Genomic DNA, 17,729 nt, shown 5'->3' on the forward strand with positions numbered 1-17,729 from the left:
GGAAGGAAGGAAGGAAGGAAGGAAGGAAGGAAGGAAGGAAGGAAGGAAGGAAGGAAGGAAGGAAGGAGGGAAGGAGGGAAGGGAGGGAAGGGAGGGAGGGAGGGAGGAAAGGGAGAGCTTTGGCCAGGACAGGTTCTCATGCAAAGCCCTCCAGGAGCTTGATAGGGATGAAGATTTACTGGTTGGCCCCAAAGAAAATTATTATTTTTTTGTCTATCCTGTTGTTCCTTACTTTCAAGAAATCATCTTCATCTAAATCCAGTTACAATGAAAAGAGAAATGATCTGTTTTGCCTTAGAAGCATTTTGAGAGGGTTTGAGAAGATTTTAAGATAAACAAAATAAAATAAAATAATGTCCTTATATTATTCTCTAAGAATAGTTAAGGGAAAAAAAAGCTAAAATCTTATCAGAATCTACATTGGTCAACTCTAGTAAAGAAAATACAGTCTCAGATTTATATATAGATACATAGATACATAATTTAATACGAGTCAAGTGTATTTAAGCTTTCCATCCCACATATTCCACAAGCTTTTTGTGTCCTTAGATGCACCTCCTTGTTGTGTTACCGACATACAGTTCTTAATATAGTGTCTAGCCCTATGCAAGACTTCAAAATACTATGAGTGAAGTAAATTAAACCAGTTCTTAGAACCTGAAATAAAAAGATATCCTCTAAGGACTGAATTATTTACTGTTTTATTTGAGATGCTACTAAGTAGTGTTAACCATAGCTACATACAGTATAACTGTTGGCTCTACTCCAATTTCCCATAAAGACAGCATATATATATATTTTTTTTCCCCTTCAATTGGAAATTGCTCATAATTGTGGTGATTTTTGTCAGCTTGTCTGAACTGAGGCAGAGTTCACTTTGCTTAGGCCACAGAACAGATGTTGATAACGTTTGGGTTTGGTTACCACCGATCTTGTCTGGGGCTGCAGACGGCTGACCTGGAAGTGAAAGGTCTTCTACCTCATTAATAATACTCCAAGCTGTCAAATGCCTGTGCCACAGGGTGCTCCTTAGCACAGGGCAGTGGGTCAATATGCTGGGCACTCTACTGGGAAGGCTGGTGAGAGGCCTTCCTGCACTGGCCCTCACGGTAGCGTGAACTTGCTGGCTCCGATGGAAGATCCGCCTTTTTTTAGCAGATAGCAAACACATATTTCTACAATGTTTACACTGAGGTTCAGGTTTATGAAGCTGATGTGATGTTGGATGGCTGCTTCCCACTAAAACTTTACTGACACACAGGCACTGAGGGGGAGTTTCTTCCACCTCCTGAAAGCTGTGCAGGAAGAAAGATTTCGTAGACTAAGGAATATGAAGACGAAGAGGCCTTCAAGTCAGTTAGTGCCTTACCATGGGCTTACTTGGATGACTCACTCAATTTCCCTGTATAATGGACAGAATAATATGTATTTATGCTTGCAAGGCTGCTGTGAGGATATAATTCACTCTGGCTTATGAGGAAGCCAGAGCTCATTGAGCCTGTTCAAGTAACCAGACTGATCCTGCCAACACCCTTTGTCTTCCTTAAATATCCAAAGCCTCTCATCCTCCCAGCTTTGCTGCCTTCTTTTTCCTCTTCCAGATACTCATGTTTAGAGACTAGCAAAAGATTTTGTCAAGGCTACCCTGCCTGCTTGGGCTTACGTGCTAATGCAGCCATATGGCAAAAGAGATGATCTGTGCTCTAGCTCGAGAACTCCCTATGTTTCCAAAATGTCATTAGGGCCAAATGCTCTTCTCAGATGTGCACAAACCATTCTTAGCAAACCAACAGCAACTTCATGGCAAACAGAATGCATTTCTAAAATGTAAAATTCATAAACCTTCCGTGGTTCCGCATTCCTTCCATTTTCTAGAATCTCTTCTAGTGTGAGGTCTGTGCCTTTGTTGTTCATAGTTTGCCAAAAGAATCTTAATTATCTGTTAAAAATTACTCCCCCTTGGGAATGCTAGGTGATGATATTAGAACACATCCAAATATTTTTCATTCTGAAAATATTGCCTACTAAGCAGAACACAAACTGTTAGCAAATTTGCATTCTCAGGCTCTTAAAAGAAAAATTAAGCATGTAAGAGCCCCGCTGGAGCATTAGAAAATCAAAAAGGGAAAGCAAAGGGGAAGAGTTAGTAATATTAACTCACTAGAGCAGAGCTGATTGCATTACCACAGATTTACAGTATATTAGAAAAATGCTACAATAGACTGGACTATCTCAATCATTAGTTCTAACAGAGATGTGACTTGCCTCTTGAAGTGAACAGTCTGGGAAGAAAAGGAGCTAAAACTGAAACAGAAAAATGTAGAATGTAAAATATGTAAATACTCAGACAAGAACAACATGTTCTGATAACTCATTATACTAGAAGACACTTAAAATACTGCTTTAGTTAATTTTTTTGAAGCTAACTTAAAGTCATAATTCTAAGAATTCTACATGAATATGGACTATGATCTTTATATTTTTCTAAAACACTACTTAATATAATGAAATCTGACCAACTGCCATTGCAACATATGGAATACTAAGACTATATAATAAAAATATTCAGACTATAATTATCTAAAAAATTCTCCATCCCATATGTAATTTATCAAAGTGAACTTTACATTGATTTGTGCCACATGGTTGGAACAAAAGGTATGTACAGATAACTCTGTAAGAATAGTCTCAATCTGTTTTAAACTTTCCATTTTTTTAGTTTTAACTTTACAAATCATAATACTGTAATGTTCATACTGTCTTAGTTAAAGGCTTTCTAAAAACTAAGGCCTTGTCTCTTTAAAAGGTACCTTCATTTCATGGAAGAAACAACGTTAAATTGTTCTAGTTAAATGTAGACAATCTTAAATCAATTTAAATCTGGTTTATAATGATTTTGTTTAATTCCGATTCTTTATTGAGACAATCCAAATCATTATAAAGCGGGTTTAAATTGATTTAAGCTTTAAAGTTAAATCGCGGACATATCTGACTATAAAATCCCTAAGTGTCATTGACTCTGAAAAACAACTAGATGTAAGTGATGTTGTAATATATCATGCCTTGATACAGCTCAGAGACTTCCAGATCATATTCATTGAATATGTGTGATCATTCTCCAAAATTAGATGGAGAATGACAGTCTGGCTTTGCCAGGGCCTGCTCTGCAGAGCCTGTGAGTTGTTATTTTCTCAGGAATAAAAAGCACCTTGCCTGCTGGTTTTCTCCGTATCAGTTAGTGGTCTCCAGTTTTAGATTCACACTGTATATACTCAAAACCCTATAAAATAGTAGTAGTATTCTATGCAAAATCAGGCAGCAAAACAAAGAACATGTATTCATAGCTTTTTTCACTAGTCAGTAAAATATCACATATGATTCCATGCATGAACATTACCTCTCCAAATTGTTTGCTCTATCCTTACCAAAATAATACAGTTCTTAATAAAAATGAGCAAAGGTGTGGTAGCAAATGGTACAGTTTATCTGAGGGGAAAACTGAAGTGTTTCCTTTTGAGCAGTCCATTTTTTCTGGTATACAAACAGGACCATTAACACATCACCTTGCCACATGTGGAAGTGTCTTGCTTGTCCTTGTTAGTGCTGATAGGAAATGCAAAGGCTAATTGCTGACATATTCCTGTCAATATTTTAAAAGTTAATTTGCCTCAAGCACTGTAATTTCTGCTTTTTCTAATACCTAAAATATATTCCAATTTCTACACCTATAAAAGCAAGAGACTAGAATTACTGTGCTATGTCCTAAAGGAGCAGAGGGTTTCATATACATAGTGATCTCTGGTAAGGGGATCATTGCACACAAATATTAAAGGACTCACTGAAACTTTTTTCTTTTTAAGATATATGTAGCTATAGGGTTGTATTGCATCTGTGTGTTCAAATGAAACAGCAGTGTTGGGGCATATATAAGAACTGTAAAGTGGGCTGAGAGAACTATTATTTTTTGTGAACACTTTGCAGTTCTAATCAGGAGTTAGAAATAATTGCAGATTGCAGCCTTTAAACTACAGTTTAGTTGGAAACACTTGCCTTACATATAAGAAATGAGCTGATGCTGCTTTTGCATTTTCATTTCTAATAAAGAAAAGGATAGAGATCAAAATACCACGTTAATGGTCCTGCCTGTCTTACTGTTTTATTGACTTAAGACAACAGTGTCCCAGCAATGGTTAGCAATTTGTATGTCAACATAAAGGAAAACAAGGAGATGCAGATATTAACTGGGCTAATCATAAACTGCCAGTTATTCCAAAATAAAAGCCCCTTTCTTTCTCCCTGTAATTTAGTTCTGACCTTTCGAACTATGAGACCAACCTCCATTTAGGTTTTTTTTTTTCCTTTAATATCAAAGTATGATTTAATCTTTGCTATAAACTTCCACTGGAGTTTGTAGAGTGGAGGAGCAACGTAAGTTATTTTTGAAATTCAATTCCACAGAAGAAAATGCTGAGACACCACAAAATATCCCCAAATGGAGTAATTAAAAATGGTATTCCTAAGTAAATTAATCTGAAAAGTTCTATACCGCAGTCTCACATTTTTATCTCATCTGAATGGAGACTGCACTTTCAAACATTAATGTGCCTTTTTTCCACTACACCTCCTAAGGAAAAGTAGTTTTCCTTCAACACAGAAATGTAACAGAGCTGGCTAGACCAGGGGGACAGAGCTGCAAGGAAGGGAGGGCAGAGGGGCTCTCCCCTGCACCGTTTGCACAGCCTTCGCTCCCAGTTCAGATTCCAGGCAAGGAAGCTCCTGTGTGACTTGCAGCCTCACTCTGTCCTAGTCCCTGCTCACAACAGGCAGCTTTTCCTCTTGCAGGGACAGGCAGGGAGAGCCCCGGAGCAGCCCCTTGCACGGGGTGAGCGCTGAGGCAGGAGCCTCTTTGTGAGCCCCACGGCACCGGGGCAGGGCCGTGCTCTGCCCCACATAACTGAGCGCTCCCGTTATTCCCCGCTGCCATTTCCACCAACAGAAGGCACCGAATTCCAAACAAAAAGTAACAGGAATGACTAGAGAGCACGGGAGGTAGTGCCATTTCTTGGGAAGACTGTGCAATGGGCACGTGCAGGGTAATCAATTCCCCTCGCTCACGGGAAGGAAGACATCACTGTAAATCTAGAACATAAAGAGGCTGTTCCCAGTGTAATTGTATACTTAGCTGTCAACATTAAGGGGCTAGCTGCAAAACTTAAGAAATAACAAGCTTAAAGGAGCTTTTGGTTCATAGCTTATTTGTAATGAAAAATATAATTACCTGCGAGGTTGTCAATCTCCTTCTCTTGGAGCAGACTAACGGCGTCGTCATCCCCTTCCAGCATGAGCTCTGTTTCTGCATTCTGATTTACTACAGCCTGGCTGCGGAAGGTTTTCTTTGACTTCACCACATCTTCTTCCGTGCCTAAACAAAAGTTACAAATGTTGTCAATTTAGCTGCATAATATTTTAAATAATAACAAAGAAACACAGTGAACGAGTTAAAAAAAATACAGGATACATCATTTTTATTGAAAAAGGGAAAGAATATTTTCTAAAATTTTGTCAAGGATTACAAAATACCCGGCCTCATTCTGTCTTTCAAAATAGACCTGGGATAAAAGACAAGCTCTGTTTCACAAAGACCATTCTGCTTTTAATAATTCCCACTTGGTAGATGCTCTGTGTTGTTCCACTAGCTTTCCGCTGCCCAGGACTTTACCAGGACTTTCTCTCTTGCCTTCCAGATATTCTGCCTTGGACTCACATCTCATGGCTCAAACCACCTACTCTCTGAATGAAGGAGATGCTTTCAAGAGGTCAAGACACGCTATGATTTTGGTCTTGGAGACAGGAAGGATAGCATGAAGAAATAGATGGCAGAGCTCAAGATATTGCTGTAGAAAGGTGAGCTTTGTAGGGCTTGAGAGCAGAGACAAAGAAAAGGACATGCACAGTGGTGCATGTTGGGGGGGTTGGTTTGGTTTGGTTTTCAAGGAAAAATGCTGGTGCATGGACACGTGCCAGTTATCACAAGGGCTTCACAGGGAGCTTCTACCCTTTCTTCTTGCCTACAAGCAACTTTGTCTATTCAGACTGAAAGCTCCTTAAGGCAAAATCATCATCTAACATTCTGGGAAGGCCCTACTAATGCTCCCAGAATGCATTCACTTTATGTCAGAAATTAAACATAAGTGCGGTCAAAAATGATCGAATCGTAACAGAAAACCTTTTAAGAAATACTGAAATACCATTGCAGGGTAACTAGAAGAACTACAGGTTGGCAGCTACAAACAAAACTAATTCTACTCCAGTAGCTTTAAGCTGTGGCTCTGACCCCCTATTACTCTCCCTACTCCCTTAGGGAGAGGTCATGAGCTTTATTTTCAATATAACAGACTTGTAACTTTTAGACAGGAATACTCTCTGCTCTTTTTTTAAACAGAAATAGCTGCCTCTTCAACTTGGATTATAACATCTTTTTTTTTTTGTTTGTTTTTTAATATGGAAAAGAAAAAGCATGACCTTCCATATAAAAAGCTCTTTTGTGTTTAGCATTACCCTTTAGCTGAATTAGATCCTTTTAACATTTTCAGGTAAGAACTGGCCACATTCAAGGGAGCTGACACCTTCAGCTAAGAAACAAAAATCGCATCTAATCCTTCCTGCACACAATTTGGCATAATAATTCAAAATCCTGCAAGCAATTTGGGAATTTGTTTCCTATTAAGCTACAGAACTATGGGTAAAATATTAGCAGAACTGAACGTGCATGGATTTCCTCTATCTTCTACAGTGCTCAGACTCTATATGATGAATACTAGTATGGCAGACATGAAATGATGAGGTACAACCCATTAAACCCCACGACTTCGTATTATTGCAGGACAACCGCCAGGAACGTAGTAAGCAGAGGGGTTAGTGAAGATACATGCACGGAAAAGAACTTAAGTGTCAGGAAGTTTTAATTATATAAATAGGTGGATCCCACCATAGGCTGAGGCAACCACATGTTTTAAATAGACCAATTTTAACCACTTTTATTTTGTTGCTCTTGTCTCAACTGCTGGTTCTGAAATTACAGAAGCAAAAAGCAAGTGAGTAGAGACCATTTTTCCCTCAAGTTGACCCAATATTAAGGACAGCATCCCAAGTCTTCCAAGCTGAGGTATTCTCCATTAAGACCACGCCGATATTTACAGTGATTAAGAAAATACTGAGGCTGTTACGTGTACTGATATCTTGGTGGATTCAGTTATTAGGCTATAATCTTTAAATCACTTTATATGTTAGCATGTAGAACAATTCACCCAATTTAGAATTGAATCCAAAAACTAAAGGGGGGAAAAAGCTTTCAATATCAAATATAAGTCCCCATTATAAAAAAAAAAAAAAAAAAAGCTCACAAAAAGAACAAGAACTGTAAGTTTTGAAAGCAAGAAAGAGTGATGTGTTTTAACTGGCCTTCAGTTTTATTACATCAGAATTGTCTCCAGTATTTAACCCATTTTTTCCCATTTGTGTTTACTACCAGGGCGTGTCGCAGCACTCGACACAAGTGATCGCTCGTGCTGTGAACCACGGGATGCTGCTGGGGAGCAGGTATCGAGGTGGACGAGGGGAGCATGGAAATGCTGTTCTCTTTTGGTAGTTCTAGTGAGTGCTGAGAAAGTTTCTCATTTCCACAGGGTGTGATACTGGAATGGAATAACCAAGTAAACTTTTTAATAACTGAGTAGGTTACAGTCCTTTAATATTATTTATGCTTGAAGTTATATTTAAAAAAATAAATTAAAAAAACCCCGAAGTCCAAGCTCCAAATTATTACTCACACTCAAAATGTATCTGAAGAAGAATCAGCAATTTAGTCCTTGTCATGATGCTTCCAGTTATCAGATTACAGAAGCACTTCCAATGTAAGAAACACGCCAGATGAGAAGACACTATATGAATTTGCCAAACTTGGAGTTAAGCATTTAAGATAAATGTTTCTAAAATCCATTTTGGTTTCTAATATTAAAGGTACATCTGTCTAAAAGAAATACAGTGATGGTGCTCCTTTGTCTTGACAGAAAAGGCTCTGGTTTGGCTGTTGCTTAAATTTATCACTTTGCTGAGTGCACCTCAGTTTTGCTGTACTGTACTAAGCATTTATCTAAATGAAAGTGTACGAGACCCAGAGTTGCCCTTCAATCACTGTATCCTTTATGAATTAGAATTCCATTTATCAAAATTACAGCAAGAAGAGGAAGGTCTCCCAGGGCCGTCTCATTACAAGGCTTGTAAACACTGTCCTTACAAAGAAATGGTTTAACACCTAACAAATCAAAAACTGATTGGGAATAGAATTTATTTGAGATCATCTGTCTTGCGGAGACGGGCTGTACTGAGTGCACGTCCTGGCCTTTCTGCCCATTCATCAAGAAATTAACAGGCGGATACCGCAGCCCCCCACATCTCCCTGCATCCTCACACGTGAAATATGTTCCCCGCAGATCTGTCACAGATGTTCTATTTTTGCATTGCAAGAGGACTTCAAAAAGGGATCCTTCAAAACCGGAGAACCTCTCAAAATAGGAGCAAAAAGGAAAACAACTCGTCTCTTTCAAGCCAGACAACAAACCGAATAAAAAATTATATGGCACGGAACTATGTCTAGCATTGTTAACAATGATATAAAAAGGAGCAGGGAATAAATGAATAGTTGATATTTCTGTGTGTTTGTTAAGAATTCGGAACTCTAATTATCTTTTCAAAGCCACAGCAAAATTATTGTGAAATGAAATTCATTTCCAGATATTTCATTTAAAATCCTCTCAGGACACAAAGACTTTGTATTTTAGGGGCAAAATACGGAATTCTATTAATGTCAGCTCCTAAGTCTAATTAGAAAATGCTTCAAACAAAATATGAAAAAAATAAAACTAAATTAAATAGAATTTAAAGAAAGCAACTTTTTAACTTTGAGGCACTCAGAAGTGGAAGAGGCAGGAGCTCTCAGTTCTCAAAGAATCAACTGCCTTGTCAAAAGTAAGTAAAAAAAACAGATTTTTTTTTCCGGACTAGGATTTGCAAAGAAGCCTTAAAATAAGCAGCTAAACATTTCTCAAAACTACAAACTGCAAATGATTTAAAGGAACTAAGTCACTCAGTTCTCACTGAGGTTTAGCTAAGCCAGTGCCTTAAGTCTTTAAGCCTTCAAGTCTTAAAGCTTGAAGAGAAGGTCTTTAAAATTATCCAGGAAGACTCTATGTGCGAGAACTGATAAACTATTTAAAAGAAAATCCCTATTTTGCTACACCTGTTATCACACCAGGCATTTTTAAAGGTGTGTGATCAAACTGGCTGCTTGCAGTAGATGTAGGATACCTAAAAAGGCTTCATTTTTAACAGAAATTAAAGAAATCAGCCACCAGCCTTGTATTAAACCCCAGCTTCCAAGGCAAGTGCATATTTTACATATTCAAAAGCTATAAAATTTACAGAGTGAGCCTGTGCACTCTCACCAAAAACTGTCTAACCTCCCTTCCAGTAACATTACTTTTCCTTACAAAGAAATTGGGATTATTAAGCAGACAAAAAAAAAAAAAAAAGTAATAATCTAGTAATGTCCCCTGAACCAGAGGACCTCAAGTTACTTTGCAGCTACGGGGTCTAGGAGCATTTAACACAGGCAATATTTAAACATTTGTTTCTCTTGTTGTTGTTGCAACATCTCTGTCTTTGCCTCTCAATTTTCCTTTGAATCGCTAAATTCCCTATTGGATTCTGCAGGTCCCTACAGATTCCTGGGAAGCAAGTAGAATTTCAAAAACACTGCGAGTGTCCAACCCCATAAAGCTGCTTCTAAATTATTTTTTTAATGAGCAGCACAAACATAACGTGTGGTTGATTATATTTATGTTTATGTACATTTATTTTATTAGACATTGCCCTGATGACTACAATCTAGCTGAGGACAGAAATTGAGCTTTCAGTCCCTGTACCGATACCCATTTATTACATGTTCAAATGCAACTCTTAAAAATCCTCTGTGCTTTCAGGATGAAGTGAGTTAATAAGGTTAACTCGAAGAAAAGTTTGCTTGGCAGAACTGCAACCCGCAAACAGAGACTACTGCTTCTTATAAAGTTGTTTCCATAGTTTACTTCAGCGAATTACCGATAAGGCAATTTATGCAGGGAGGCCTCTTTCATCTTTGCAGAGAGATGGCAGAATGGAAAGTTAACCTCATTTTAATGTTACCTAAATATACTGACAGGAAATTCTAATGTTTCCAAACATCTGGAAATCGGCTTCATGGGCCGGTGTTCTTCTCTTCTATAAGAAAGCTTTTTCATATATTGTCTTTTACAGCTTTATGTGGCTTCTAAGGAGCATTTTGACATAAGTAAAGTCTGTTCCCTTTACAGTAAAATGCTGCATTTAATTAAAAACTCTCTTTTATAGAATCTAAAGTAAAGTTTTTTTGTAAAGCTGAACTCTTGGAAACTTTTAAGGGTAAAAGCTGCCTTTTCCTCCTCACAGAGCCCTGACATGCCCTGCTTTGGAAAGCACTCCTTTTGCTGTATTTTAAGCATCTAAGGTTGCTTTTAATATTTAATTAAATAAACGAATTCAGAATTAGTTCCTCACAGGAGACTACTTCATAGCTGATGATGCTGAACACAACGTTATAGTTAAAATACATACTACTGAGTGAGCTGGAAGGAGCAAAGCTTTTCTCAAAAGGCTTTTTGTGTCTTGTGCAAGTTGTAACTCCTACTTCCATAGTTACCATCTAATGTACATCGTGTGTATATGGATTAAAATGCCCCAGTAGGATCTACCTGCTTACTTAACTTGAAACTATTAACATTTGAAAATCGAGAAACTTCAGGAAATATTCTTCCTGCTTGGTATGTTGGAATGGTTTTAAATCCTGCTTTCCCGTCGGGTCCTTCCCAACGCGATGAGGCGCCGGGAGCCTCACGGCACTCGCAGCTACGGGGAGCAGCTGCTCGGCAGCCTCCGCACTGACCTCCCCATCCCAGCGCCACTAAATCAGGGACACGGGGGCCGCTCTCCCGGCACGTGGGGACACGGGACACACCGGCTCCGAGCAGCGGGACCCGCTGGCATCTCGTGCCGAGCTGTCCCCAACCTGCGATTTCGGCTCCGCATCAAGGCTCTGGACCTGGCAGCCCTGACTGGCATCTCATTTAGTTTCCCTGCAGAACCACAGAAGTGACTGTTATTAAAGGGAGGCTGGTTCTAATAGATTTAATAAAAGCCAGAGGAATATAAATCATATTTTCATTATGAAAGATCTTTGAAGAAATGAGGGAGGAAAAACTACGAGAACGGTGCAGAAATTAAAGCTTATATACATTCACACTGGAAATTACCTTCTACATAAAGTAACACTGTTAACAAGCAATTTTTGTATTCTATAGCATATCAACACCTGAAGATCTTGTCACAGACTTCCCAAACATTTTTCTTTATATCTGATTTTTATATCTAATACCTCGCATTTATGCGAGACCTTATACACCAAATAATCTTCTCTGTGTGTAAATTAATACTTAACTGTTATATATGTTTTCCTCTTAAAAATTCTTGAATGTTTTCTCTTGTAAAAATGGAACTGATACAAAATTAGCAATGCGGAGACTGCAAATAAGGTTAGGGCCAAAAGAGAATAAGGTTAGGGCCAAAATGAGCACCATGTTTCTCAGATGAGATCGAGGGCTATTTTTTCAAACAATAAAAACTTGTAATTAAAATGAAAACATTGTGTACTCATAAAAGAGTGTTCCTTAAAAAGGAGCCTTCCAAGCTGGACACTCGTTATTTTTTAGTTTACAAATAGAAAAAATGAGATTCAGAGAGGTGATGAAGTGAATTTGTAGAAGTCATCTGTCTTGCCACTACATTTGTGGGAGATTTTGTGTATTCTGGACATCCTGAAAAAAGCCAAGCTCGGACTCAGTACTGTCCCAGCTTGGGAAGTGCCCAGTCTAGCAAAGGCCACACTGTGTTTTCATGGCCCTCAAGGGCAGCCCTCGACCTGGCTGCAAATACAGGTCCTTCTAACTGGAACCTAAACCAGTCAAATATTCAGATTTGAATGAAGATGTAGGTTGCCACTGTAACTTGCACACACAAGAAGGGATTCATATTTCACGACTGCTGACCTTTACAAATTCCTGTCAGTTTGAAATGTGGCCTCTCAGTGCATTCGGCAGCTTGATGAACTGCAGGGAGAAACTGAATTTGCTGATATGCTATGGATCACTTAAGCAGGCAAAGATGATACATAAGAGAAATAATTAAAAGCAGTAAAATTTTCCTAACTGTATTCCCACCCATTTTACCAAAGTACAGTAAGAGCTGAGAGGAAAATAACCACATCACAACAACAGTTATTGCTCAGTGGAAAGGACATCAAGGACACTTGCAAGTAAGAGAATTGGATCAATATTAACGCGATTTTCATTTCATGCTTCCCCAACTCCAGTAAGCTGACAATATACTCTGATTATGTGAACTGCCTCTGAGTAACATAGAAAAGGTTATTAGAGCAAGAGGTGGAAATGGAATGCACTTTTTATATTGACAGGTCTGCTAATAGAGTGTACTGATTTTCAAAGCCATGCAATGCATTTTCACAATTTGGTTTTGACAGCAAAAAGGAATTTCATTTATCCCTAATTCATAATATTCACATGTAAGCAAAGGTTTCTTAAGACAGGCCACTGAAGAGGGTAATCAAACTATTTCAATAGAAAAATCTAATTAATAAGCTAAGCAGCAAAAGGCGATTGAATTTAAATATGTATGACTTCAACGAAATAATGAAATAATTCTGTTAAACAGAGACGATGCATTCTCTGCCTTCAAAATAAATAAAACATGTTTTAAAGATTACATGTAAATGATAAATGTGGAATCTCTCAGCATTCAGATCTGGATTTTGTCTTGGAAGTTTTAGACGAGTTTGGAGTCTGAAAACCTTCCAGCACGGACACGTTCCGCAGGAAGAGCCGTGTTGCAGCCTGACCTGCTCGCAGAGCCTCCGCGCAGCACCCACGCCGTCAGACGCCTAACAGGCACCTTCTGCACTCGGGAGCTGCGCCCGAGCCTCAACTTGGCTTTCTGCTCGCAAAATTTCTGGCAGAAAAGGTGAAACAGATAGAGCCCTGGGATGAAACGAAATGTTGCTCAGAAATAGAAACTCCTTGTGTGCACCAGGAGCTCAATGGCAATGCTCTGGCATGTAAGAAAACATATCTAATACTGCAGAAACCTATTCCAATATTTCTGATTACCTAGAGTTTAAAAACCAGAGTCTCCAAAACACAGGAATGATCAAAATAAGTAGCATTTAAAAAATGATTTTAGAATGATGTTTAGTGTATGGCCTGTTTTCTGATATTTGAATTCTTCCTCTCTGTGGCCAAAACACAGGCAACTATATTTTCTAAAAGGCATTTTTTTCCTTTATGTCACTTACTGTTGCCACCAGATCCAAGCAAGATCAGCTCTTTCAAAACAGGCAGCAAACAAAGACATAGGAGGACAGCTAAAAAATCATTCTCTAGTGAAGGAAATGAAGGCAGAAAAAGTGAGATTAATGTGATTTTCAAAATTCCAGTAGTTGGGTAACTATTTTAATTGCTATCAATGTAACTCATTTAGAGAGGAAAGACTCAAGAGCTCATCAGAAGTGCTTTGAGGCACCTTTTTGCCAAAATATCTGAAATGATCTTCAGTAATGAGGTTTGTTTGCTTTCTGGGATGTTAAGCTTTCCAAATGAAATTCTTCATACAGAAGGAACATCTGATGCAGTCTGCACACAGGCAAAACCTCCTGTACAAGACATACAACTGCTTATAACTGATCCTTAAAAGCAGAGTTCCCATTGCATAAGTAATACACTTACCAATAATAATAACCCTAGTAGGACACATGGATTTCCATCATTTACTTCATTATATCATACCAACAGGTTCAGGGCAGTGCACTGATTTTTATCTGTGCAAACATCACTGCATCCCAAAATCACCAGAATCACCACATCTGTGGAACTGGCACACATGACCTGCGCTTCAGCACCAACACTTGCTGCTGGACACAGTTGTTACGTACAGGATATACAGTGGGATATACACACTTGTAGGACAGCACGGGGACATGTGTTTTGCCCTTTGCTCTGCTGAAGGACTGTGACCTCGTAGTGACAGAGAGGCCTCCTGTGCAGGGCCAGTCTGCTGTAAACCTACGAGTGCCCGGTTTCTGAACTCTGAAGAGTCCAAGGCCCTATTAACAAAATAGCTCAAAGAGATCATCTACAAACTCTTCATTATTTTGCCTCTGAAACTGGTGACTGCCAATTTTCCCTGGTAGAAAGTCCATGTGCACATTAAGGAGAGCTAACGCATGGAAATCTTAGCAGGGGTCAGCTATTCAAAAAAAAAAAGCACCAGAATTTTATTCCACCCTTCAGGAAACTGCAGCATGGTGCTTGTGATGGCTTTCTCTCATTCTGCTTTGCAAAGACCATGTGCAACTGCAGGGACACACAATTGCTCTTATACTCTCAAGCACTGGCAATACCATTTTCTATGCAGTGTGGAGTTCAGACATTATTTATTTATTCAATAACTATTTAGATATTTATTTATTATTTAGATGATAATCATGTTATTTATGACCAGCTTTTTTGAGGGCCTAGGATTGAATGACTTGTGTTATATGTCTAGGAAAAACTAAGGGTGCAATATGTAGGCATTACCTACAGCCCTCTCCAATAGGAAAGTATGGTTATTTGTAGATGAACTTCAGAGTTTTATATGCATATCCTAGGAGATACATAAGCACAGTATATATTTCTTAGGCATACAATAGGTATAAGAAAAAGCATGTAGCATATATGATATGAAAAAATAAAGAACTAGGAAGTTGTAGGATATGCTGTCGGAGTCCTTAGCAACACGCCTTCCTACACATGATGTTCAAAGGTACATTGGAGAGTTTTTCCTCCAAATGCATTCCATTTTTAATACAGTGTTTTCACCATATTAAATACAGAAAACACTTTTAATGCAGTGTTTTCATGAGGTGTTTCTGCTTCCTTTGTGCTCACAAAAATCGTCCAATTTGTTTTACAGCATTGGCACTTTTCTGTTTCAAAGCTAACAAGGTAAACCAAGGTACACCTAAAATTAATACAAGGCACATGTAAAATAAGTGATTTTGAAGAACCATTTGTTTCTGTATAGATACATAACGGCCAGTGCCCCTATACATAAATCTATTCTTGTTTTGTATAAAACTTACTGTTTACATAAAATCTATATAATAATTTTATAGTGATATAATAGTATATTTTCAGTAAAAAAAGCAATGAAATGTAAAAAGACTTAAGTATATTAAAATATATATTGTCCTTGAAAACAAACTTCTATATTTTAAAAATCTATAGAGAGATTTATGACAGACAAAAACCCACATATATCAAAGAGATTCCCAGACTACTTCTCTCCACCTAATGCATCTTTACCTTGCAAATAACTCAGAGGATCTTGGAAACCTGAGCCCTGTCAGCCTGTCCTGCCTCCTCCTGGCTGTTACAAAGGGGAAGAGAGGAGGAAGTTGTTTTAAGGCTCTATAAAGTTCAGTGACTGAGGCTGTTACTGCTGAAATAACAGCCCTTGGTTCCAGCCTTGGGTTTGGCCGTCTTTCTTGGCCAGGTCCTCAGAGGACATCTTCCTCGGTACAGACAGGAGAAGAAATTCATCTTGTTCATTTTCATTTCTTGTTCATTTCTAAAAATTCATTTTTAGAACTATTAAGAGCCACTTTGGGTTCTCTACTCAGCGAAAGAGCTCAGCATCAGTGTGGAAGATGAATTGCTCCATCTTACCCATTTCTTGAAATCACAGTCAAGACATCCCGTCCTTGTTTGAGGACTTTTTAAACCAAACTCCAATACTTGCAAATATTAAACATTTATTTTCTCTTTAAAATTGGTTAGTATTCCCATTTTGTTCATATCGACAATGTGGAAAGGACTCCTGCAACCAAGAAGGGAGGAACAAGGAGAGTGGAGAAAATGAAAAGACCCTGAGGAGCTACGTTGACAGCTGTGAGAGCCGTCCTGGAGGTCTATCAGTAGATCTTTACTGACAGAATATTCTTCCAAAATGTTTCTATGAGATGCTGCTGAATATAAACTCATCAATAGCTTCTACTTCTCTGTCAACTAACAATATAGCCAAATTAGCAGAAGAAATATTCTCTTCATGTGAGTTTGAAAAAAAATCACATTGTGGTTATTTATCAGCTTTGATAAGTAAATTGCCTTAATTTGGCAAAAAAACAGGTGAGTATCTCCTTTTACTATGCAAATAAAGAGGCAGAGAGGAGAAAAAATGCAAGAAATGTAACAGTGACAATGGCTGTGATCTTTGGCTGTTACGAATGGTTTTGCTAGTCAATGTGATATCTCCAAGAACTTTCTGGAGTCATGGGCTTTCAGATAAGAAGTCAGAAACACAAACAGCTATGTTAACTGCTAGCAAAAAGACAGAAAATTCTACAGTAAAATCTATTAGCTCAGAGCTATAACAGCAGTTAAAATCCCAGTCATGGCAAAAAAACCTGCAAATCCAGAGGAAAGGCGCTTGAAACTCAACACTGAGGGTCTTGGAGGGAAATGTTTCCACATGCTGTTTGGGCCTATTCAAGGCCTGGATGAAAGCTGAGATGTGGATATTGAAGATATGCACTTGTTTCATGAATCCATGCTCAAAGATTACCACCAAGTTGCTGTGAGGATCATTATGCTAAAAACAGCAGATCACAGGGGGCAGATGCACAGAGATTGCAGAGTGCTGCTTGGATGCAACTGCAACAATATTCCTTATCTAGGCAGAGAGCAGAAGCTTGAACATGACGAAAACAACAGTATTCCAGATTCTCTAGGCAAATTCCATCACTGCCTACACCTTGAATTACTGTATTGTATTGTATTACAGTAAGATATAATAAGAATGAGGATGATTGTAATTATGGATTTTTTTTTCTGAGGATATTTGTGCACATTTTTGAGGGCCTAAGAAGTTCTAGAAAGAATGAATTAGTCTGGGTATTTAATATCTGATTATCATCCCAATCAGGATCTTGCTTTGCACATTGCTCTAGTGATCCCCCATGAAAACTTTCTTTCTGGGACTGAATCTTCTTTAAAGAAACTTTACTTTTGTCCATCCATGCAACTGCCATGTCAGATCTTAACAGGACACAATTATCAGTCACACTTTCCCCAAAACACTATGGGAATTAAATATTTGGAAGTGTATTTGGAGAGGCAGTGGATGGCACTGTTGGACTACAATTATAAGGCTGCCGATGTGAGCCTTAAAAAAAATACACAGATTTTCATGACGCCTTCAGACACACCATTGGGATGCAAATCTTACCAGGGTACACTGGAGATTCCACCATTAAATGTGGAAATTGGTTCATGTACTTAAAGGCAGATGTGCAATAAAAATACTTTGGGGGGGAAGTGCTGGAAAATCAAGAATATCCCTGTTTTCAACATTCTGATCATCATCATTTTCTTAATACTAAATCATATTTCTAACATGGAGCATCTTATAAAAAGAAGGACTTGGCTGGTAATTAGACTAATAGAGACTAAGACAGTCAAATAGAGAAAATAAAAAGGGGGTCAGCATTT

At 38.3% G+C, this 17,729-nt stretch overlaps 1 protein-coding gene across 5 annotated transcripts in view; it reads right to left on the minus strand.

The window, feature by feature from the left end:
* The window catches only part of NBEA (neurobeachin), a 462,643-nt gene that overhangs the window by 155,680 nt on the left and 289,234 nt on the right, over nucleotides 1-17,729 (minus strand). For all 5 annotated transcript variants that reach the window (XM_026033944.1, XM_026033943.1, XM_026033942.1 and 2 more), the window contains exon 40: nucleotides 5,279-5,422. In XM_026033944.1, the coding sequence (XP_025889729.1) occupies nucleotides 5,279-5,422 (144 nt within the window). The remainder of the gene's footprint in view (nucleotides 1-5,278; nucleotides 5,423-17,729) is intronic.

The sequence above is a fragment of the Nothoprocta perdicaria genome, unplaced genomic scaffold (assembly GCF_003342845.1).
Source record: "Nothoprocta perdicaria isolate Ctin4 unplaced genomic scaffold, notPer1 scaffold_137, whole genome shotgun sequence".
Classification (NCBI taxonomy): Eukaryota; Metazoa; Chordata; class Aves; order Tinamiformes; family Tinamidae; genus Nothoprocta; species Nothoprocta perdicaria.